The 24,902-nt window shown below is 39.9% G+C and overlaps 1 protein-coding gene, 1 long non-coding RNA gene and 1 other non-coding gene across 4 annotated transcripts in view; 2 read left to right on the forward strand and 1 right to left on the reverse strand.

Moving 5' to 3' along the window:
* The window catches only part of FBXO11 (F-box protein 11), a 100,261-nt gene extending 78,545 nt beyond the window's left edge, over positions 1-21,716 (reverse strand). The window contains exon 1 of one of the 2 annotated variants that reach the window (XM_012473750.3): positions 20,706-21,716. In XM_012473750.3, the coding sequence (XP_012329173.2) occupies positions 20,706-20,934 (229 nt within the window). In that variant the 5' untranslated portion in view covers positions 20,935-21,716. Of the gene's footprint in view, positions 1-20,325; positions 20,572-20,705 lie in introns of those variants that run through there. The other variant, XM_064364060.1, reaches the window with a different exon arrangement.
* Positions 13,470-13,588, forward strand: LOC135269870 (5S ribosomal RNA). Its single transcript, XR_010338109.1, has one exon. It is a non-coding gene; the product is annotated as a 5S ribosomal RNA (ribosomal RNA).
* Positions 21,717-21,970: 254 nt separating the features above from the next.
* Positions 21,971-23,534, forward strand: LOC105731835 (uncharacterized). Its single transcript, XR_001110834.2, has 2 exons — positions 21,971-22,198; positions 22,521-23,534. It is a non-coding gene; the product is annotated as an uncharacterized LOC105731835 (long non-coding RNA).
* Positions 23,535-24,902: the final 1,368 nt, after the last annotated feature.

A 24,902-nucleotide genomic window follows, 5' to 3' on the forward strand; every position in this document is an offset into this window, starting at 1 on the left:
AGAAAAGCTAGTTCCTGTACATGTGACTCTTTGTGCACATGCATGGTTTTGTACAGCTCTACTTTCTCCTTTCTGAATCAAATCAGGTACTTCCGCCACCAACCCCTGTCATTACAAACAAGAGATATACCTTTTGAACGTCAATGTCAACCCCTCACTGTCAGTAAGTATATTTAAACTAATAGCTTCTGTCCCTTCTCAGATGTTTTTGATAGCCCTCAATAAACATAATCTGGAGTTTACATATAATGTCTTTCAGTTCACTGAAAACAGAGGTTGATGCATTTTTCTTCTTTTTCACGATTTCTAGAGAAGATGCAGATTTATGCATCTACGTTCATTCTAAAAGTGTGATTATTAATTGTGTGTATGTTTAACTTATCATTGCTGTCTTCGAAGAGACAGAGAATCTCAATGCTGAAACTCACAGCACCATCCTGTTCCTTACAGTGTAACTTCAGGTAGTTGTGAAGTATTTTTTAAAAGCTTTTACATGGGAAACAATTATTGATGCATTATAATACAGTAATTAAAACTTCATTCTGGCTGTATAATCAGAAACACATGGATTCTAATCCTAAGATTGCCAATTACTAACTCTTGTGAATTAAATTCAGTAAACAGAAGTTTACTGTAAAACAAGTTCTTCTTGTTATAAATAATATATAAATTCTATTGTGTACTGTAAGTCCATATAATGATATCAGACATCTATCAATGAGGAAAACACATTCTGGTAAGAATACAGAAACTTCATTACCAAACAGTATTATAAAGAAAGCATTCAGGAGAGTGAACAAGATAAGCTTACTATATAAAACATTTATCAAATAAATATTTACTGGTAATTCTTCATTAAGCATAAATGGCCCTAACAACAATGGTAAATGACAGCAAACACCTGAGGTTGGGATATGGAAAAGATATCAAGAAGACGCAAGACACATAAAAGGAAGCAATCAAATACTGAAGTCAAGCAACCACTGAGTTTAAAACAGTGTCAAAAAAAATAATTGCAGTAGTAATGCATATGGCTCACTCAAGAACAATGTGTAGGCCAGGTGTGGTGGCTCATGCCTGTAATCTCAACACTTTGGGAGGCCAAGGTGAGTGAATCATTTGAGGTCAGGAGTTTGAGACCAGTCTGGCCAACATGGCAAAACTCTGTCTCTACCAAAAATACAAAAATTAGCTGGGCGTGGTGGTGCATGCCTGTAATCCCAGCTACTCAGGAGGCTGAGGCACAAGAATCACTTGAACCCAGAAGGCAGAGGCTGCAGTGAGCTGAGCTCACACCACCGTACTCCGGCCTGGGCAACAAACGGACACTCAGTCTCAAAAAAGAAAAATTTGTTCATGAGTTTGTCTAAGAAAGAATCTTATAATAGAAAAACAGACAGCCAAAGCATAGAAGACTTGGAAAAGATTGTTCCATAGGTGATAGAGTAAAGTCATGAAGAAAAAGACAGTGCCTAGTTCCTTCCCGCCCCCCGCACACCAATGCCAACGTAAAGTGAACTGAGAGATGAACAGAGTATGACAACATTGTAAAAATTCTGTCCTTGTAAATCTTCCACAGCCTTTGGCCCATTCCCTCTCACTAAGAATATTCTTTTCCCCTACTTTCCTCTATCTGTGGTATACTCATTCCTCAAGATACAGTTTATCTACCCCCACTGTCTCTGAACAGTCCTTCCAAATCATTTCAGCCCTAAGACTAGTTGCCTGTCTATTCTCAAGTAACTCATGTATTCATTCATTCAATAATATTTAACCTCATGCATTAATGATAGGATTATAAATTATGCAACCTTTTTTTTGAAAACATATTTGGCAACATTTACCAAACTTTAAAATGCAAATATTCCTCCAAATCATTAAAATGTATACATTAAACATGTGCATTTTAAAATATATCAATTATACCGCAATAAAGCTTAAAAATAGAAACCTTTGACCCAATAACTCACTTTTTAAAAGTAAATCTTTCGCCGGGCATGGTGGCTCATGCCTGTAATCCCAGCATTTTGGGAGACCAAGGTGGGTGGATCACCTGAAGTCAGGAGTTTGAGACCAGCCTGATCAATGTGGAGAAACCCCGTCTCTACCAAAAATACAAAATTAGCCAGGCGTGGTGGTGCATGCCTGTAATCCCAGCTACTCGGGAGGCTGAGGCAGGAGAATCGCTTGAACCTGGGAGGTATAGGTTTCGGCGAGCTAAGACCGCACCACTGCACTCCAGCTTGGGCAACAAGTGAAGTGTGAAACCCAGAATTAAAAAAAAAAAAAGGCGACGAGAACCTGTCTCAGAAAAAAATATATATATACATATATTTTTTTCAAAAGAACAGTTAAGAGTTACCTCTGGGAAATAAAGAACAGGGAAAACAAAATAACTGGCTTTCCCCTTTAAATTCTATGTCCCGTGCTGGTGGCTCATACCTGTAATTCCAGCACTTTGTGAGGCTGAGGTGGGAGGATTGTTTAAGGCCAAGAGTTCAAGACCAATCGGAAATAATGCAAGACCCTGTCTCTATAAAACACTTTGTGGGGACAGGCATGGTGGCTCATATTCGTAAATCCCAGCACTTTGGGAGGCTGAGGTGGGTGGATTGCTGGAGCTCAGGAGATCAAGACCAGCCTGGGCAACATGGTGAAATCCTGTCTTTACAAAAAACAAAAAAATTAGCCAGGCATGGTGGCACATGCCTGCAGTCCCAGCTACTTGGGAGGCTGAGGCAGGAAGATCACTTGAGCCCTGGAGGCAGAGGTCACAGTGAGCCAAGATTGTACTACTGCATTCCAGCCTGAATGACTTGAGACTCTGTCTCAAAAAAACCAATTAGTAGGGCTTGGTGGAGCACACCTGTACTCCTAGCTACTGGGGTGGGTGAGGCAGGATGATCTCTTGAGCCCAGTAGTTAGAGACTACAGAGAGCAGTGACTGTGCCACTGTGCTCCTGCTAGGTGACAGAGTGAGACCTTGTCTTAAAAAAAAAAAAAAAAACACACCACCCTAAAAAATAAAATATAAGATTATACATATCTGCATTCTTTCTTTAATTCACTTAATTAAGAATTTCTAGGGTGCCCGGCATTAATGATCTATACTGCCGGCACTTTTATCTTTTCAGAGAGTATTCCATGCTCCCATCTACCCTGGGAACTATAAACAGATCAATAGATCCAACAACTCACTAACATGAAAAATGACTAGAATAATGATACAATTTTGGAACAAGAACAGGTAACATTATCATTACTGACTAGGATCTGGAGACTTGGATTCTAAACCCAAACATCCCTTTGAATAAACCTCAAGAATTGGGACAATAGTTCCTTCTATTTCAAATATTCTATAATACCATTCCTGACTAATTCACCATCTCCAAGATAATTTTAAAGTATCTAAACTAAGCTGACACCAAAAAAAAAAGGAAATAATCTTCTTTAGTGCCCCATTTTAGAATTTACCAGATGTTCTTTATGTCAGTCTAAATAACTTAAATTCATTTTCTTTTTTTTTTTAATTGCATTTTAGGTTTTGGGGTACATGTGAAGAACATGCAAGATTGTTGCACAGGTGCATATGTGTTAAATTCATTTTCTTTAGCTATCTTCTGAGCATATAATAGGAAAAAAAATAGCTGAGCAACCTTTTTCTTTTAAAAAGTACTTTTCAACCACTCTGAAAGGTTAAGTTACTTTTAGGCCTGTTCCTTTTTAGAATAACACTTAAAAATTTCCCATTAAGACAGTTTTTCAGCCAGGCATGGTGGCTCACACCTATCATCTCAGCACTTTGGGAGACCAAGGCAGGTGGATCACAAGGTCAGGAGTTCGAGACCAGCCTGGTCAACATGCTGAAACCCCATCTCTACTAAAAACTACAAAAATTAGCTGGTGGTGGCGCACGCCTGTAATCTTAGCTACTAGGAAGGCTGAGGCAGAAGAATTGCTTGAAACCGGGAGGCAGAGGTTGCAATGAGCCGAGATCTCATCATTGCACTCCAACCTGGGCAACAAGAGCAAAACTCTGTCTTTTAAAAAAAAAAAAAAAAAAAAAAAAGGTAAGTTTTTTAGCCATTCCCTTACAAATCTTATTGCTATGATACAGTATCATGTGTTTATACACACCCATGCACTCCCACACACACTTCAGAACCTGAACTGTAGCCCCTATCTGCTACATTTAGTTCTAGTTAGATAGTTCAAAGACTGCTCATTTTTTTTTTGTTTCCACACAGATTAAAACACATCTGCTTTTTTTAAAAACAGGTTATTCAAAGTAATTTGATTTGTTCTTGGTTGAGTGCATAATCTCACCCAGTTTTTAATCATCTATTAACATATTTAATATATTCAATAAAGTAAATTAGCAATTATATGAACACACCTTGATCCAGAGAAGATGAAGGAAAACAGAAACAATCATTCACTAAGTGTCTATGTGCAAATGTCTAGCACTATTTTTTTAATAAATTATAGTTTCCACATAACATAACTCTTAAAACTCTCCCCCAACTGATACAACACCAATATGACTGCTTCATGGAAAAACAAAAGCTTTGTTTAAATGTGGTTATGTTGCTCTTCTTCCTTCTTCAGCTACTAAAAGTCACTGTTTCAGAGAAATACATTAAATACATCTGTGATTGGCTCTTCATAAAACCATGTAGACTACTCCCTAGAATCTACACTTACTGATTTTTCCTTAACCACATCAGTAGCTTCCACTTAAAAAACAAAAAACAACAAAATTTAGTTGATCTCATTTAATGAAGGTTTTTTAGTGTACTTTCTCAGGAAAACACTTGTTTTCTCTTGGTTTAGGTTTATAAGAAGTCTGTAAGATGGTCAGACAACTAATCAAGTGAGTGTGAGATGAGTCAATTAAAAATCTAAGAACTAAATCTACGTTTCAAAGTCCTACATTTTTTGAAAATGGTTCCTACTTATTCCCAAACATTTTTCTCTGAAATCCTCTTAGAAAGTGAGGTGTGGTTTTTTTAAACCAATAATGATGAAATTATTTTCCTTAGCAATCTGTTTCAACACTTAATAAACTGACAGTCATTAATTTCTTCACAGATAAATTCAGTTTTATGAAAAGAAAATATTCCCTACTAAAATTATTAAACAGACATGAGTCTATACCAGCGGGGTACCTTCAGAAAAAATAGCCACCTGTTGTGATCAACAATAAATTCCTCTTTTCTCATTACCCAGTTCATTTGCATACTAAATTTCCATCTTCCGTCATTCAGCAGGCATGTGAGCAAAATATTTGTACATATTTACTACCATAATCACATGATCTGATGCAAAAGGAAGCTTATGCTACAGTTGCAAACTTATCCTGGAAAGACAGAAGCACTGGTTCAGAGTCCCAAATATGTACTTACTGGGCCTCAAGCAAGCCTCCTGCCACAGTCTCCTGAGCAGCTAGGACTACACTACCTGCCACCAGGCCTGGCTAATTTCTATTATTTATTTATTTACTTATTTATTTCAGAGACAGGGGTCTCACTATGTTGGTAGGCTGGTCTTCAACTCTTGGTTAAGGGACCCTCTCACCTCATCCTCTCTAAATGCTAGGACTGCAGGCATGAGCCACTGAGTGTGGCCTACTTTTAATTCTGAACTGACTTCCTGATTATCAGTTATCCTAATTTACTAGAAATAATATAGTCAATTATCATCCTAAAGTTGCTGTGAATAAAAATACAGATGCCTATAAATTAATAAGCACTTAAGGCACATGTCCTGCATTTGAAAATGTAACACTTACGCTTTTATTAGAATTTAAATGCCCTATATGGGTACTGTGTCATCAGTCAAGTAGTATGAGTTCACATCACAATCAGAATTATAAACGTATTGGCCAGACACGGTGGCTCACGCCTGTAATCCCAGCACTTTGAGAGGCTGAGGTGGGTGGATCAACAGAGGTTAGGAGTTTGAGACCTCCCTGGCCAACAAGGTAAAATCCTATCTCTACTAAAAATACAAAACATTAGCTGGGTGTGGTGGAGGGCGCCTATAACCCCAGCTACTTGGGAGGTTGAGGCAAGAGGTTGCTTGAACTTGGGAAGCAGAGGTTGCAGTGAGCCAAGATAGCACCACTGCACTTTAGTCTGGGTGACGGACTGAGATGTTGTCTCAAAAAAATATATTATTATTACTATTATTATTATTGACACAGGGTCTTGCTCTGTTTCCCAGGCTGGAGTGCAGTGGTGTAATCAGGCTCACAGCAGCCTTGACCTCCAAAGCTTAAGTGATCCTCCCATCTCAGCCTCCTGAGCAGCTGGGACCACAGGCATGTGCCACCACACTGGGTTGCAGAGATGAAGTCTCCCTATGTTGCTCAGACTAGTCTCAAACTCCCAGGCTCAAGCGATCCCCCTGCCTCTGCCTCCCAACATGCTGGGATTATAGGCATGAGTCACCTGCCAAATTATTACTCTTCAGTTTTACTTTATTCTCGTACATGAATACTACCTTCTTAACAAATTCTTAAGTGTATGATACAGTACAGTTGACTATAGGTACAATATATTGTATGGCAGAACTTATTCATCCTGCTTAACTGAAACTTCATGCCTTCTGACTAGTAACTCCACATTTTCCCCTTCCTTCCACCCCTGGCAACCACAGTTCCACTCTTTGATTCTATAAATTTGACTATTTTAGATAATTTCATTAAGTGAAACCATGCAGTATTTGCCTGTGACTGGCTTATTTCACTTAACATTATGTCCTCAAAGTACATCAATATTGCACATTGCAGAATTTCCTTAAGACTAAATAATATTCCATTGTATGTATATACCACATTTTCTTTTTTTCTTCATCTGTCAATGGACATGTTATGGGCTATTTCCACATTTTGGCTATTGTGAATAGTGATATTATAAACATGGGAGTGCTAGTACTTCTTAAAGAACCTGATTTCATTTTTTTTTTGAGACGGAGTTTCGCTCTTGTTACCCAGGCTGGAGTGCAATGGCACGATCTCGGCTCACCGCAACCTCTGCCTCCTGGGTTCAGGCAATTCTCCTGCCTCAGCCTCCTGAGTAGCTGGGACTACAGGCACGCGCCACCGTGCCCAGTTAATTTTTTTATTTTTAGTAGAGACGGGGTTTCACCATGTTGACCAGGATGGTCTCGATCTCTTGACCTCATGATCCACCTGCCTTGGCCTCCCAAAGTGCTGGGATTACAGGCGTGAGCCACCGCGCCCGGCATTTCATTTCTTTTGAATATAGACTTGGAAGTGGAATTGCTGGATCATATGGTAGTTCTATTTTTAATTTTTTGAGGACCTCCACACTGTTTTCCATAGTAGTTACACCACTTTGCATTTCTACTGACAGTATATAAGGTTTCAATTTCTCCACATCTTCACCAACATTCATCTTTTTTTTTTTTTTTTTTTTTGAGACAGAGTCTCGCACTGTCACCATGGAGTGCAGTCTTGGCTCACTGCAACCTCTACCTCCCAGGTTCAAGCGATTCTCCTTGCCTCAGCCTCTCGAGTAGCTGAGACTACAGGCACCCACCACCAGGCCTGGCTAATTTTTTTGTATTTTTAGTAGAGATGGGGTTTCACTACATTGGCCAGGCTGGACTCAAACTCCTGACCTTGTGATCCGCCTGACTCAGCCTCTCAAAGTACTGGGATTACAGGTGTGAGCCACCTCGCCCTGCTCCTTTGTTTTATAAACAGTCATCCTAATAGGGGTGAGAAGATAATCTCATTATAGTTTTTATTTGCATTTACCTGATGATTAATGATGTTGAGCCTTTTCCATATACCTGCTTGCCATCTTTATATCTTCTCTGGAGAATGTCTACTGTAAAGTCTTTAGCCCATTTTTAAATAGGTTACTAGTTTTTCTGCCACTAAGCTGTAGAAGTTCCTTAAATATTTTAGAGATTAACTCTTTATCAGATATATGGTTTGCAAATATTTTCTCCCATTTCATAGGATGTCCTTTCACTTTGTTGACTGCTTCCTCTGCTGCGTAGAAGCTTTTTAGTTTGATGTCTCACTTGTCTATTTTTACTTTTGTTGCCTATCCTTTAGGTGTTATATCCATGAAATCACTGCCAAAGACAATGTCACAAAGCTTCCCTCCCTGTAGATTCCATATACATTATTTGAAAAGCAAAGAAATGTAAAAGAATAACAAAAAATCACTTCACCACCACCATCCCAAGATACTAGTTAACATTTCACCAAAAATTTTTATACATTTCACCCAATCAAAAGGGTGTATTTCGTTTCATTGCATCTGTCTTTGATTGGTATGTAACACTTTCCTAGCCCCCTAAAACCAGAGACTTAACTTCACAGACTCTGGTCAAGCTCCCTATATTCAGGTCTTCCAGCTCAGTTTTTCAACTCTAGATATTTCAGCTAAAGGTTCTCACATGATGCAGAAATAGAGTATAGGTTTCCTCTGACATGTTGTAATGTAGAATCAGAAAGATTCAAAAAAGGCATCCTGAGAGTTACAAATACTATTTGCTATGTGGCATTACACATACTTATGAGGAAACGAAGTGTTGCTTTATCTCTGCAATTGAGGTTGCTTAGATTCTAGCAACATATAACTTAAACCTGTCCTCCTACCTTTAATTTCTAGATACACAGCCAAAACAATTAACATAATGAAAAAAGTTAATACCACAAAAACAAGATGAATAACCCCAACTCTGCAGTTAATTTTCTTATCTTGGTGTTTTTTTTTAAATCACTTACATAAAAATGCTATAACTTAATCGCTAGGCTGTAACAACTTTTGAAGTGTGGTCCAAAGGTAATTCAATAAATAATTACCAGCCTGGCCAACATAGTGAAACACCGTCTCTACTAAAAATACAAAAAAATGAGCCAGGCATGGTAGCACGCGCCTGTAATTCCAGCTACTCGGGAGGCTGAGCCACAAGAATTACTTTAATCCAGGAGGCAGAGGCTGCAGTGAGCTGACATTGCACCACTGCACTCCAGTCTGGGTGACAGAGTAAAACTTTGTCTCAAAAAAAAAAAAAAAAAAAAAAATTAATTAATTAATTAAATAATTGAAGAGCAGAACATATACCAGACTGTGGGGGTCATAAAAGGCCTTCATCTTACTAGTATTTCACAGAAAACTCTCTAAACAGATTCTGCTGGTCTTGCAAACAGTCTAAGCTAAAGGTTACAAATGAAACTCCAGTGTTTTATAAATATATATAAACTACATGTGTATGTGTATATATATACACATACTAGAGATACACGGATAGAAAAATCTATGTATCTCTATCTTTAGAAATATGTATGTATCTACAAACCACAGTGCTTCCAAAATATATATATATATATGTATGTATCTCATTCAGGCAGAAAAACACAGGCTGGCTCAGGAAATAAATTATTAATCTATTCAATACAAAAGTTGATTTCTACTTGTTAGAAGAAAAATTTTAAAAAGACAATGAAAATAAAACCAACAAGCTTACTAGCAATTCATACTAATTTAAAATTTTCTTTAAACTCAGTTTCTTAACGTAAGGTTCCACAAGGGCAAGAACTACATTTGTATGGTAATATCTAACAAATTCAAACCTTGCTGATTGACACTGGCAATTCAAATGATACAGAGAGAATTTTAAAGCATCTCAGAAGTCATCTTATTCAAAAATCCTCTAATTTAGAAATAAGATTAAGAAACCACTCTGGACAAAGGGAAGACACAAAAGCCACCCCGAAGCAGCTCAGGCTCCTTATCCCTAAACTTAGGGACAATGTTCAGTAAATGGCAACATTTACTGAACGTGGCTACGTGTTGAAAAAAGAAAATGGAAAGCAAGGGCAGTCTCCGCCACACTGTTTTTTTGCGGATAAGAAAGATCAACTGTTAGCATTAACATGGGGCTGAATGGTTAAGTCCTGAAAGAGCAAATGTCAAATAATGAAAGGTTCCACCTTTGCTATCTAAGGCTACTATGTCATCAATTTCAAGCAAGTAGTTCCTGATGAACAGAGTCCCATCTGTCATTCTCAGGGGATACTTGTATCGTGAGGAATACAAGTTTATATGCCACTAGGACTTTAGTACAAGCTTTCACTTGAAGAACTTATCAAGGATGCTAGGCAGAGGTACTTTTTCTACCTTCCTCCTATACACCAGAAATGGAAAGGTCCAGTCAAGGGCTAGAAAAACATCTCTAAAAGCAAAATGTGCCCCAATTTTTCTGTGCAAGTCTCACCATTTTAATATAAGCTTACCGTAAGACAATAAAGAGTAGCCAAGAATATGTAGAAAACTAGAAATAAAATAACTGTCCAAATAACAGCAAAATATTTTCATAATTGTTAAAAAGATAAGCTTTAAAGAAGAAACAGGTTCCAAACTTAAGTGGAGAAACAAAATCACTTATCATCACTTCAGCAGCAAAAAGAGGCAAGTTTTTGGAATGAAGGCCCAGAATCATACATTAAAGCCCACAGTATTTTTTGAAATTCTTAAATACAAAAAAGAGATGTCTTCCCTTCCTCAAAGCAACCCGAGCTACAATCTTTGGGGGGAAATGAAAGTAATATTAAGTTAGTGAATAAACTATCTGATTATTGGGGGGAAAAAGTTCCTCAGATTTTTAGACTGTATACTTGCAAAAACTTAAAAGAACTATTAAATGTTTATTTGAATCAAATCTGTAGACTAAAAATTTTAGCACAAAAACAATGTTTACAATAACCCAGAATATTTTAATAACAAATGTGGCTACCTGCAAAAAATGAAAATAGAAAAGAACATGGCAGTCTCCTCTCCTGTTTTTTTTGTGGAAAAGATTAACACTGTAAGACTCAAGACTGAACTATTAAAGGATACCAAAAGACTCAAAAAAACCCCACTAATACTTATAATAAAATCATCATTTCCAGTCAATTATTTTAGCAACATAATTATGAAATGCCATATTCATACATCTGAAAGCTGTTTTAGTTTCCATTTCTTGTAAATGGAAATTTTGTCTTTGAGAAAATATCAGCAATGGTATATGCTGATGTATAAAACTCATAAGGAATGTATTATATATATAAGAATGCTCACATACACAAAGTAGAAAATGCAGAAAAATTAAGTAAAAAAAGAATGCTCATAGCAGGATTACTCCTTACAGCCAAACACAAAAACAATCCCATGTCCATCAATTGTAGAATGGATAAACTGTAGTATATTCATACAATGTAATATTAAACAGCAACAAGAATGAACAATGAACAAACTAATGCTACAAGCAACAATATGGATGAAGCTCACAAACAAATATTAAAGGAGAATTCTGTCAGACACATAGGAGTGAATACGTACTGGAGGGTTACATTTACATTAAGTTCAAAAACAGGTATAAACAATCCAAGCAATCAGAAAGATGAGGTTGGGAGTGGTGACTTGGAAGGCCCTTCAAGGGGGACTTTTGGGATACTGGTAGTGTTTTATTCCTTGCTCTAGGTAGTTTTGGTTACACAGATGTGTTCATTTCAGGAAAAGTAATCAAGTTGTACACTGATAATTTATGAACTTACATATTTCAATTAAAAGCTTAAAGAACATTAATAGAAATTATTTCCACAATTTAAATAACTATATAGTTTCTTTTTTTTTTTTTTTTTGAGAAAGAGTTTTGCTCTTTGGCCCAGGATGGAGTGCAGTGGCACGTCTCAGCTCACTGACATCTCTGCCTTCTGGTTTCAAGCGATTCTCTTGCCTCAGCCTCCTGAGTGGCTGGGATTACAGGCACCCGCCACCACACCTGGGTATTTTTTGCATTTTTAGTAGAGACAGGGTTTCATCATGTTGGGCAGGCTGGTCTTGAACTCCTGAAATTTTGATCCGCCCATCTCTGCCTCCAAAATGTTGGCATTGCAGGCGTGAGCTACTATGTCCAGCCTTAACTACACAGTTTTAAATGTATATAGCCCATTTATTTTTTATTTATTTATTTATTTATTTTTGAGACGGAGTTTCGCTCTTGTTACCCAGGCTGGAGTGCAATGGCACGATCTCGGCTCACCGCAACCTCCGCCTCCTGGGTTCAGGCAATTCTCCTGCCTCAGCCTCCTGAGTAGCTGGGATTACAGGCACACACCACCATGCCCAGCTAATTTTTTGTATTTTTAGTAGAGACGGGGTTTCACCATGTTGACCGGGATGGTCTCGATCTCTTGACCTCGTGATCCACCCGCCTCGGCCTCCCAAAGTACTGGGATTACAGGCGTGAGCCACCACGCCCGGCCAGCCCATTTATTTTTTAAAAACTATAGACTGTTTCTAATTCAAACGACTGTTGTTAATACAAATGAGCCATACATACTCTACTTCTCTCCCTCACAATGCTCAACCCATAATTAGTCTTTTGAATATTTTTTAGAAAGTGAAACTTTAGGGCCAGGTGCAGTGGCTCACACCTGTAATCCTAGCACTTTAGGAGGTCGAGGTGGGGAGATCACGAGGTCAGGAGTTCAAGACCAGTCTAACCAACATGGTGAAACCCTACTAAAAATACAAAAATTAGCCAGGCGTGGTGGCACGTGCCTGTAATCCAGCTACTCAGGAAGCTGAGGCAGGAGAATCGCTTAAACCTGGGAGGCGAAGGCTGCAGTGAGACGAGATTGCGCTACTGTACTCCAGCCTAGGAGACAGAGCGAGACTCCATCTCAAAAAAAAAAGAAAGAAAGTAAAAACTTTAAGAGAAAAATTTAAAAGTCAGAAATAGATCAAGAAAAGAAATAAACATATAAACTGATTCTTGCAGGAATCCTCTACTTTCCCACTCCTCTGCCTTGCCCCTCCCAAAACCTTATTTGCCTCTGAAGAATCACTCCTACACAGAAAGTCCTTCTCCAAGTCGTTTCTTTTTTTTTTTTTTTTTTTTTTTTTTTGAGACAAGTTCTTAACTCTGTCACCCAGACTGGAGTGCAGAGGCACGATCACAGCTCACTCCAGCCTTGACCTCCCTGGGCTCAGGTGATCTTCTCACCTCAACCTCCTGAGTAGCTGGGACTACAGGCATGGGCTACCACCCCCCAGCTAATTTTGTATTTTTAGTAGAGATGGGGTTTCGCCATATTGCCCAGACTGGTCTCAAACTCCTAGGCTCAAGAGATCCACCCCACCCAGCCTCCCAAAAAGTGCTAGAATTACTGCCGTGAGCCACCATGCCCAGCCCAATTGTTTAATTTCGCTTCCCTCTTTTACTTGGCCTAAAATACCAAAATTTGACAAGTTATCATAATCAGTCTCTTAAAACGCAAATGTCTTTCAGAGAATTATGAAGATATCAGTCATTCACACAAAACTGTGAAGGAGCTTAGTGGCTACTTTTATGTATTGCTGACCTTATATTCAGAAAAGTGAGCAAGTCCATAATTTCCTTTACCATAAGAACACTTTGCTAAAAATACTATTTCAGTCTATAGCCAAACCACCCTGAACACGCCCGATCTCGTCCGATCTAGGAAGCTAAGCAGGGTCGGGCGTGGTTAGTACTTGGATGGGAGACCACCTGGGAATACCGGGTGCTGTAGGCTTTAAAAAAAAAAAAAACTGTTTCAAAATATAGTGCCTTACTCCAACTTGTATTTCTTTCAACATAAGTTCTTTGATCTTTCTTCTTTACTATCATAGAAGTCTGGAAAGACTCCTACTTTTCATTTATTAAATTTTATTCACTTCTAATTCTCTTTAAAGCTTTTCTCTTTTTTCAAAAAGTTATGAAGAAACAGTAACTAGTGACATACATACGAACGTTGTCCATCTCAAAATATAGCAAGGGAATAAGAAACAATTATATGCTCTTCCTCTTTCCCATCCCCTTTCCTCCTAAGTGTTACAATCTCAACAAGCCGCATGTTCTTACATACAGTATGTTATATACTATGGATGCAAGATAGAAAAACCAATGCTTGGATGTAAAAAAGAATTACTGTATCTAAACCAAAGTAGGTTAAAGAAGTTCTCTTTACACAAAGAAAAGATGAATGACACCTCTTTTCTCATGAGATGTGAAAGTATTCCTTAACGTTTTTTAAGGTTTAGTCACCATATGGAAGAATAGCTTTTAACAATGTTCTCCCCTTTTGGAATATAACCCCATAATCTTCCATTGGTTACAAAGAACAGAACATTTAACAATGGGGTTTTTAGAAACTGGGAGAGCAAGCAATTAACATATTGAACTCACACTTGCTTTAACATGCTATCTTATTTGGGGTATTTAAAAAAGAACGCAATTAATGCATTCATTTTCAAAGTAAAATAAATATTTTTGATATTTGCCTTCAACTGAAATAAATCATGTAAAGGAAGTTAGTTGGTTTCATTTCTCTATTTTCTAAGGATTAAGTTTAAGCACATTTCTTGTGCTAGCCAAACATATATAAAAACTCCAAGCTACACATATAAGAAACACACCAAACTATGGTGAGAAAAGAATATTTATTTAGTCCACAAACCAGTCAAAATTACCACTGAAGTCTAAAACTAATTTAACTCACATTTTCCCCCTCCTGAAATAGTCCAGCCTATAACCATGAGCTAAAATCAGTTAATAACCTTTATTCATAACTTATGAGTAATTCAGGGGAAATCTACCCTTCTTTGTATAATGAGTGCTTAATGGTTTCATCAACACACTGGAAAAACATGCTGGTCAATCAGCACAGACTCATCTTGAGACAAATCTACATGAGAAGTAAAATTATAATCAGAAGATTACTTGAAAAATGTGAAACTAGATAAATCAACAATCAATAGAATCAGACTAGTGTAGCCAAATCCAATAGGACAGATGGGATAGGACAGTGGACAGATCTGCTTCAAGGGCCAGATTACTGCATCTCCTGAAAGTAATACAGACATTCTGCCAAATGTATTTTGTTATCTTCCCTTGTTTATAGAAAGATTAAGTGATACAAATCAATTCTGAAATTATTTCCTGCTACCTACTATACATCTTCATTGTTGTATAACTTGAGTCTGTTTATTCAATAAAAAAAAAAATACGTAATAAAATCTACCTTATATAATAAGGGTTACAGAAATCAATCTCTCTGAGGTTACAAGTCATCTAGATTGCATTTTGGGGTATGCCAGAAACTCTTTAACAATTCATGTACATTTTATCTCTTGCTTTAATTTTATATTCAGCTGATACAATCTTCTTATATTTTTTATATTTAAAAGACCTGTCATTTATTAAATATCTATCATGTGCTAGGTACTTTACTATCTCTCATCCTTGTAAGTGTTCTATAAGGCAAGGTGTTATCCCCACTTGAAAGATTACAAAGTAAGGCTCAGAGAGGTTAACACTACTTACCAAATGTTAAATAGCTAATCAGATGTGTAGTCAAAATTAGAACTCACATCTAGCTAACTTTAACTCTGAGTTCTTTACATCATACTATCTCATTCCTTATAGCGTATCTTCATAATTTTATTTTCAGAGGGTAGCAACTGTAATTTGGGGAATATCTTGCCAACAAAGTCACATACTAGAATTCTTTGCAAGATAAGAATGTATTTCAAAGGTATGATAAATTAGTGAATTGGAAGGTTTAAAACAGAATAATACTTCAAAGATAAGTGGGACAAAACAGACACAAAGTAAGAGTAACTTTAGTATCAGGGATAAACGGGGGGACAATAGGAGACCTCACGTTGAAATAGCTCATTACTATAGACTGGTTATTTTCAAAGTTGAAACGGAGGGGAAAAAAATTGAGAAAATGCTCAAACCAGGGATTCTCACTAACAGATTAAGAACTACTTGTGGTTCCTGCTTTACCTAGTAGGTTTCCAAGCTGGATGGCCTTTCCTTGGATTTGACAGAATTTCCAGTAAACAGAGAAAAAGCAGGAGAAGAAAACCTCTTAGGCCTCATCAGCAGAACTTTAACACTAATAGCAATATTACTCTATTTCTATCCCTCAAGTAAGTTCCAAGCTTTGAGAAAATAGGCTTTTTCTTTACAGCTCCCATACTTCCTGCACCAAAAAGATTGGGTGGCACTGTCTCCTCTCCCCAGATACATTTGGTAGGGTTAGCCACCAGAGAGAGTTGTACCCCACAGTACTTACTTCCTAAAACACGAAAAATCATGTTCCTTGTCCAGCATTCCTCTAATAAGACTGCAGAGCATCCATGAAGGTAAGCTATCATGAGCTAGAACAGTGCCAAAGAAGGTATAACTAGCATTCCTTACAAGAACAGCAAGGAGTGTCCTGGCTGCTGCATATTATAAATATATAGCTCATTCTTCATTAGTACAGTGTTGAGAAAAAATATGTATCTGTGTGTGTGTGTGTGTGTGTGTGTGTGTGTGTGTGTGTGTATCTCCCCATCAGGAATATTTTATGTAATATTATATGTACTGAATGATTTCAATTTTTAAAAAACCCTAGAATTCCACTGTCATAGGTAAGATTTTCGTCCCACAAAAACGGCATTAGAGAGACTAGGTTTTTTTTTTCTACAGGATTAGTTCGGACTAGAAATGAATGGCAAAATCTATTAATGCATTCATTAAATTTCTTGAACTATAAATATCACAATTAAATTTTTAGCACTTCACAACAGTCCTGTGACTTTTCCAACAACTAGAAAAAATTTAAATCTATTTTCAAAAACTCTCAAAACATCAAGATTATTTCCAGAACCCAAATTCATCTTTTATTAAAAGGTAATAAATGAGAAACTAATAATAGTTATTTGATTCCAGGTAGGAGAATTTAGTAGCTGGAGGCAGATGTACAAAGGGGACTTCCATTTTAGACTATGTGGAAATATTACCTACTCAAAGTAATTTATTTTATTTATTTTTTGAGTCTCAGTCGCTCAGGATGGAGTAGAGTGGTGCAATCTCGGTTCAAAGTAATTAATTTTAACAACTTAAAATTACTGATGAGAACACACAGCACTTCTGTAGACTTGTAAGCTTTACTCATATGTCTAAAATATATTATAAAATAAATTCCTACAGTAAAGACGACAAATTTACCAGAACAGGCTGCAAAAGCTAACTCCTTTTAGAATTTTAAAACAAAACGAGTAACAAAATTCCAATCCCACACTACTGTTTCATTAAATCCTGAAATATATTACCAAATTGTCACTGTGTAAAATACAATTTTTTTTTATTTTTGAGACAGAGTCTTGAACTGTCACCCAGGCTGAAGTGCAATGATGTGATCTCAGCTCACTGCAACCTTTGCCTCCCAGGTTAAAGATTCTCCTGCCTCAGCCTCCTGAGTAGCCGGGCTTACAGGTGCCCACCACCACACCTGGCAAATTTTTTATATTTTTAGTAGAGGCAGAGTTTCACCACGTTGGCCAGGCTGGTCTCAAACTCCTGACCTCATGATCCGCTTGCCTCAGCCTCCCAAAGTGCTGGGATTACAGCATGAGCCACCGCACCCCACCTGTAAAATACAATTCTACTAGCTTAAGGTGGTACATGAAATCCCAAAATCAGGAATTTAAGAAATTAAAAAAGCAAATGATTAGTATTTAGTCTTAAGGTAGCTGATCATTTTAAATAACAAGTGAACACAACATTCCATGAAATATCCTGGCCAATACTTCCTTACGCAGGGTGTAAGAAATGCTCCCTTATGGAAAGCTTTGAAAAATTCTCATAAGATTTTAATCTGTAGGGTCTGGTTTCTTTCTCTTTCAAACACTGGTCATTACATGTAAAAGAAAGTGTATACACACACACATACATAATGTATGCACACACATACACACACATAAATACAAATATACATACATATACATATACACACGTGTATGTGTATGTAAACACATTTAAAAGTGTTGTCAAAGAAGTTTTTATACCAATTAACCTGTGGGCAAGTAAGCAGCTAAAAACCATTCTGACAGACTTTTTGCCGCAAAACATACTGTAACTATTTTATTACCACTAAAGAACATAAAATACGTCTTTATAAAAAACAAACGATTTTATATACAGTCTGAACTGGTTTGTCTTAAAACAGCGAGTCTCACTTTGATTCCCTGTCTGAAAAGTTGTCTGATCCACTATTATGTAACTCTATCCAAGATCCTAACGCAAGAGTTAAATATCCATTAATAGTAAAAGGTAAAAAAAATTAAAATAAAAATAAAAACATCACACATACAAACACTTGTTAGCTTTAGTTCTTTATCTTACAATGATTAAACCCAGCATATCTTTAACAAATAACAAAATCCCTCCTTTACAAACTAGAAAGTGACACTCTGCATGCTCCATAAAACTTTTAAAATAAAGTATTCTTAGCTAACTTCTGATCATTATATGAATCAGACATTTTAAAAATGTCATTAAAATGACAAATTTTCAAAGAATAACATTTTTACATATGACTGGCAACATCTTTATTATTTTAGTTTACTAATTCATCTTAATGTTTTATGCAATTTAAGGCCATTTATGTGCCCTCTGAAAGACTCACACTATTTTCCCTAAAGTTCTTTTCCCCTCTGTGCCAACACAGAAGCTCCAGAACGGTTTCTATTAGCTGCAGAGAAACAATTCCACAGCGAATTTCATTTACCATTTGGTTGGGTACATACTGAAATTTGGATTCATGAATACTTTTGACAGTTTATGGACATCAATGGGAAGAAAATTGACACTCTGGCATGTGACTGCCGACAATCAAGTCACTTTACTTCAAATAGAAATGGAAATAGATCTCAGTAGCTGATAATTTTGAACAAACGAGTAAGTGTCCGAGAGAAAATTACATTAACTAAGTTTGAAACTACACACAAATCTTGAAATGGAAATTCAGAATAAACATTTTAAAATACACAATAGGACTAAATTAGGTTTGTCTGACACGTTTTGATCCAATGCTAATGTTATTAACCAATCACCACACCTTGAAAAAGCTTACTGTAGCGAGAGAATCCTTAATATTAAATGGTAGAATTTGAATCGAGTGTCATTGTTTCCTGAAAAAAATTTGTCACCTGTACTACACATACAGTGCCAATTCTGGAAGAAGACGAGCATTATTTGAATGGAACATCAGAAGAACTCTGATACACATGTGAAAGGAAATACTGAGACTACAGATTTTTTTAAATTTACCCCCCAAAATGGTAAATGTATAACGAAACAAAACAAAACACACTTACCAATTATGTTGCACAAGATCTCTAACTGCCTTGAAACATCACATTCTTTCAAGCAACATATAGACAAACCTGCTTTCTCTAAGACTCTTTAACAGTGCTTAGTGAAAGCCCTTTCAACTATCTTCCGATTAACATCTCCCTTCTTCGTTTGTTAAATATTTTGATCAAGTACAATGAAATCGTTTTTAAAGAAATAACGTATAATTTTAAAAAACCTTTAATTTCAATCCCCTTATCAATGGAAGTGTGACAACCAACGCATATAAAATTAACCTTAATCCACCAACTAAAACACGCAAAATGTCTCCTAACAATTCTCCTCCTCCTTAAAACAACAACAGTACACATAAATACGGTTCTGACCTCCACCCCTACTGCGAACAGCTAATTAATAAAGAGAATGTTTATGTTTGGAGACCAAGGTGCAACACCCCCACCTCATAAATCTCCCAAAATAACCACATCATCCGAGTAGAATGAACATTATTTTTGCTAAAGCAGGAATTCAACCCCGGGGATCCTCAGCCCTTAGACAATGGTGGTTACCAGACAGTGCTGCACAGTTGGGTCCAAATGACACATTTCACTAGGCCTTGGACACAACACACACACACACACACACGCACACGCGCGCACACACATACACAATTTCCCAAGGGGTCAGTTCTAAGGAAGGGGCGATCAAACCCCACTAGGAAACGGAGAGTAGCACCGCGGCAACGGGGGGTCGCTAGGGGAGGACAGGCGAGGGGGTGTCGACAGAGCGGAAAGGTAACTGCACTGCACATGAGGGAGGGGGCTGGAAATGGCCGATGGATTCTATATTTATTTATTTAAAGGTCTTGGTTTAACGGGTCCTTCCCAGGGGTTCTGTAACTAAAGGCAAACTGCGCAGCAAACATTGTGGGGTTGGGAGAGGAGTCGCTGCTCCCCCTACCCCGTGACGAGGAAGGGGGGGGCGGGGGAAACAAGTTCCCCGGCCAACACTACAGACCACCCCGATTCTCCTCTCCCGCTCCTCCCCAGGAAGGGGGAGGCTAGCACAGAAAAAAGGGGGAAAACAAGTTCCCCAGCCAACCCCACCGCCCGATCGCTCCCCGTCGCTCCCCCCACCTACCATTAGAAAGAGGCAGACTAAACCATGGAAGGCGGCAGAAAAGGGAGAAATCACGCCACTCGCCTTCCTCCTGGCCACCAACAGACTCCCGCGGGGTCCGTGAGCGAGCCGAGAAGCCAAAGGGATGGGTGGGGGTGGAGGGTGCCGAGCCCCCGAAACCAAACAAAGCGCGGCCTGAGAGAGAACCCGGGCGAGTGGGGAAGCCGCGGCTTTTCCTGCCGGCCGGGCCTGGCCCGGGCTGACACTGCGGCACCAGGGGACCCGCCTCCGCTCAGCTTGGGTCTCCCACCCCCAGGGCGCGCAGGCCGCCCCCGCCCGCCCGGGCCTCCCTTCCCCCGGTGCCCCAGCCGGCCGGCGGCTGGGAGAGAGCGCGGCCTTACCCCGCTCGCCGACGTTGTTCCGCTCCTGAGGCAGCGGCGGAGGCGGCGGTGGCGGTGGCGGAGGCTGCTGCTGCTGCTGCTGCGGCGGCGGCGGAGGCTGCTGCTGGGGCGGCTGCTGCTGAGGCGGCTGCGGCGGCGGCTGCTGCGGGGGCTGCTGCTGCTGTTGCTGCACCGGGCGCGGCCGCGACACTCGCCTGGGTCTGCGGTTGGCGGCTCGGACGGAGTTCATTTGCCGGGCTGAGGTGGCGGCGTTGGCGGAGGGACACACACACGCACACGCACAGCGAGCTCCGGGGCAGGAGAAGGGGGTGGGGAGAGTGGGAGAGGGGGGAGGAAGGAGAAGGGGCGAGGGGAAGGGGAGACACTGAGGGCGGAGGGGGCAAGCGGGACCCCGAGTCCGGAGAAAGGCCCGGGGAGACAGACGGAGACCGAGGGAGGCCGGCCGGGCGGGCCTGACGCACGGGGAAGGCCGAGACCGCCGGGCGGGGCGGCCGCGAGGGACGGAGACAGAAAGACGGGCAGAGCGAGAAAGAAAGAAAGGGCATCCGCCGCTTGGGGATCCTGAGGCGAAGCGCGGCGGCGGCGGCGGCTGAGGAGACAGATCCCGGTCCCGCCGACTCGCGAGCGGCGTCTCCGGAGGCGGGGGGAGTGGGCGGGCGGGTGAGGAAGGGAGAAAGAGAAGAGAGGGAGAGAAGGGAGGGAGCAGGGGGCGCCCGGCTCTTTTTTACCCCTCTTCCTCCCCCCCACACCCCCTGAAAGAAATTTCTGTGAGGAATTTTTTCTCTCTTTCTTCGGCCTCTTCTCTCTCCTCCCCCCTTCTCTCCTCGGCGAAGGGGAAATGAGTGTGAAGGGAGGAGATAGGGGGAAAAAGAGGCGTCGTCGTTCCTCCTCCTTAAAGGAGCCTTTCCTCCTCCTCCTCCTCCTCAGCCCCGTCGCCGCTGCTTCTGCTGCTGCTCCGTGGCAGGAGGAGCCATTGACACCGCCGGAGCCTCCACTCGCCCAATTCGTCCCTCCCCGCCGCGGGGCTGGCCGGGGGCGCGGGGGAGGGCCGCGGGGCGGCGGGGGGAGGGGTAAGTGGGCGGGGAGAAGAGGGGCGGGGATTCCTGCCAGGCGGCCAATGGAAGGCGCCCGTACAACCTTCCGGCCAATGAGGCCTCCGCTCTTATCGCGCAGTCCCTTCAACGCCCTGTTTCCTCTCTCGGGTTTCCTCCCTCCCCCGCCTAGGAGGGGGAAAGAGGAAAGGGGGAGTGTGGCGGGGCGGGTGATAATGGGGAGGTATCAGGGCATATAATAGAGCCGGGGGTGGGCGAAGAGAGCTCCAGTGCGTAGCGACGATTCTGGGAGAGGAGGTGCTCAGAGGAAAGGGCGGGGGTTGCTGATGTAATGGGGAGAAGTGATTAATCCTTCAGTTCGCCGTTTCAGCCTCCTCCCCCCACCCCAACCTTCACCCGATTTTTGAGCTGAAAAAAAAGTGGAACGAGGGAGCCAATCTGGTAACTCGGGTTTTCTGTGGTAGGTGGGTTCAAAATCTGAGCTGTAGGGAGCGCTAGAGATTTCGTGCCCTTTAGCCAAGCAGAGGGTATTTGCAAACCCTGGAGATTTCCTTCTCCGAGCTTTGGGCTTGGTAACCGAAGTTTGGAGTCGGTTCCTAATCGTAGATCATCTAAACCTTGAAAAGGCCAAACCTTTGGGCAATTTGACTTGTTCTTTGAAGAAGTGTATACAATGTTCGGAAAAATAATTATGTGAGAGGAGAGAAGTAAGTTTGTTGATGTTGTAATTGTTTATGTGATTTACTTTTTAATTTTCTTTCAGGTTCCACAAACTCCAAGGAAAAGAAAAACCCTCAAGAGGAATTACCTTTCTATCTGATGCCCGCAACATAATCTCTCTCCAAGGAAAACTTGTTTCTATTCCCTTGCTACTGTTACGATGACTGAAAATGTACTCTTTCTTGATTCTCCCCCTTCTCTCTTTTGTTTTGCATTTTTTGGATGTGGTAAAACTGGCAGTTTATCTGATTCTCTGGTTTTCAGAACTTTGGGTGATGTCTCTCTGGTTCGAGTGTCATCAGTTGCTGTCTTGGTTTGACATCGATAATTAAGCAACTACAAAGCATGATAAGGGAAAGCTCAGAGGGAGGAAAGTATATTTTGGGAGGAGGGAGAGACGCAAAAAGGCAAGCCTGTATTGTGCAGTGTGTTAAGTCCCAGCCTTGGTGTGTGACTACAGGCAAAGTACTTCACCTTTCTAGATATCAGGTCCCCCCTCACCTCCCGAGTTTAAATAAGTACTTATTTTAGACTACATGATCTTGTTTTCAGTTTTTAAGGGTTCTGTTATTTTGAGATGATCTCGCTTTAGTCCAGAAAAATAGAGAAACATAGATCTATGTTTGTTTCTCAAAATAATATTTGAGGAGGACAGCTGTTAAAAACAGCTGGAGAACTTCAAATTTTTATGGTTGTTAGCTAGGTGCAAATGGGTACAATTTTAGGTTTGTTCAAATAAACGGGAGAATTAAAAGTACAGGAGAATTACATTATACTATACATAAGTATGTCCATAATTTTTGATTTTTCTAAAAATTTACTTTTTAATTTAACAAGTACTTATTGGCTCCTTCCATATATGCATTAATATGTATAGAAGGTGTTATGGAAAATACTAATAAAAGAAAAATATTGGGCATAAAGGGTTTGTATTTTGGTATAGCAGAGTTGAAGGTTTACTTAACTCAGATGTAAAGAAAATGTAACTTGTTTATTTTCTGTAATTTTAACTTTAAGTCCCCATATTGTGTCAATTAAAAAAAAACAAAAAACATAACTTCTGTCTTTCAGCTTTTATTTCCCCAACTCTCTCTCCTTCCATGATATTAATGGGGGGATATAGGGTTGTTGTATATGGTGTAGGGGGTATCTTTTACATACCTTAGATTTCCAACATGCACGCACATGTACAGCGAGCTCTGGGGCAGGAGAAGGGAGTGGGGAATTATTACAACAATTCTCCGTCATATGGCAGTAAAATGCCTTGTTTTAGCAAAATCAGTATATTATGACAATTTCCCGATAGATGGTAGTGAAGTGTCTTGAGAAAAGGAGCACCTTTTTTGAATTCCCACAGTGATTGGTAGGCTGGCAGCATCCCTGAGGGACAGGGAGATTTACAAGGGCATCTAAGCCCCTAATGCCAGTCCTTATGTTGTCTTCCGGTATGGAGTGGCTGGTATTGTCTGATGGCAGCCACTGTCATTTATCATTTGTTACTGATAAAACTGGTCATTTCTGTTCTTTTGAGGCTGATTTCCTTTGCTGAGATTCATACATAAGCCATTTGCCCTATACACTACAACCTCTTTGTATTGACCCCAAGTCTCCATAGGTCCCTTGATCCTCATGGTTCTCACTGAGACACATGGGTACTTCTGGATTCCCTGAATACCACATGTAGGCCTTGAGCCAGGAGCCTTGCTTTGGGCTTATTAGTTGGTGAGCCACCATCCAACAATGTCGCATTTTTCTTCCTATGTGATATTGAACATGCTGGCAGGCTGAAAGCAGAACTCCTAGAGGTCTTGGTGTTTCAGAGACATGCCCAGGGAAGCAAACCACTAACTTTCTTGGATTTCCCTATGTCTGTGTGCATATGTGAACTACATACCTTCAATTCTCATTTCCACCCTGAGAGGGAATAGAAAGTAAGCACACTGGGTCTGATTACCTCTTCCTTGTACCCTTTTCTTTCCATTATCCTCCAGGATTTTAAGGAATGGATTTTTCTCCTTGCTGGATGTCAGGAACTTTCCTTATGTACTGTATTATCTTCATTTTCGAGATTTGGCATTTCTTCTGCTCCCTTTCTTGATGCCCTGATAGCTGATGAAGTGCTCAAGAGAGAACCCAGTAACAATAATGGAACCTCTATTGAGATGTATTAAAAAATCTTATCCTATTTCAACATCCTGGTTTCTACATATGTTTAGTTTATTTCATGGCATTAAATGTTAAAGTCGTCTTTGTGCAAAAGTGTTCAAACTCAACTCAGTTGTGGAACTTGAGAGTTGTTAGGACAGAACTTGGAGATCATTAAATCTCATTTCTGTATTCAACAGACTAGGAAACTATAAAGTCCAAAGAAGTGAGACAACAAAACCATAACTATTTGGTAGCAAAGCCACTGCCTGCCAATCCA

Source organism: Aotus nancymaae, unplaced genomic scaffold (assembly GCF_030222135.1).
Source record: "Aotus nancymaae isolate 86718 unplaced genomic scaffold, 86718_ANA_hifiasm-v0.15.2.pri h1tg000057l, whole genome shotgun sequence".
In the NCBI taxonomy this organism is placed as follows: domain Eukaryota; kingdom Metazoa; phylum Chordata; class Mammalia; order Primates; family Aotidae; genus Aotus; species Aotus nancymaae.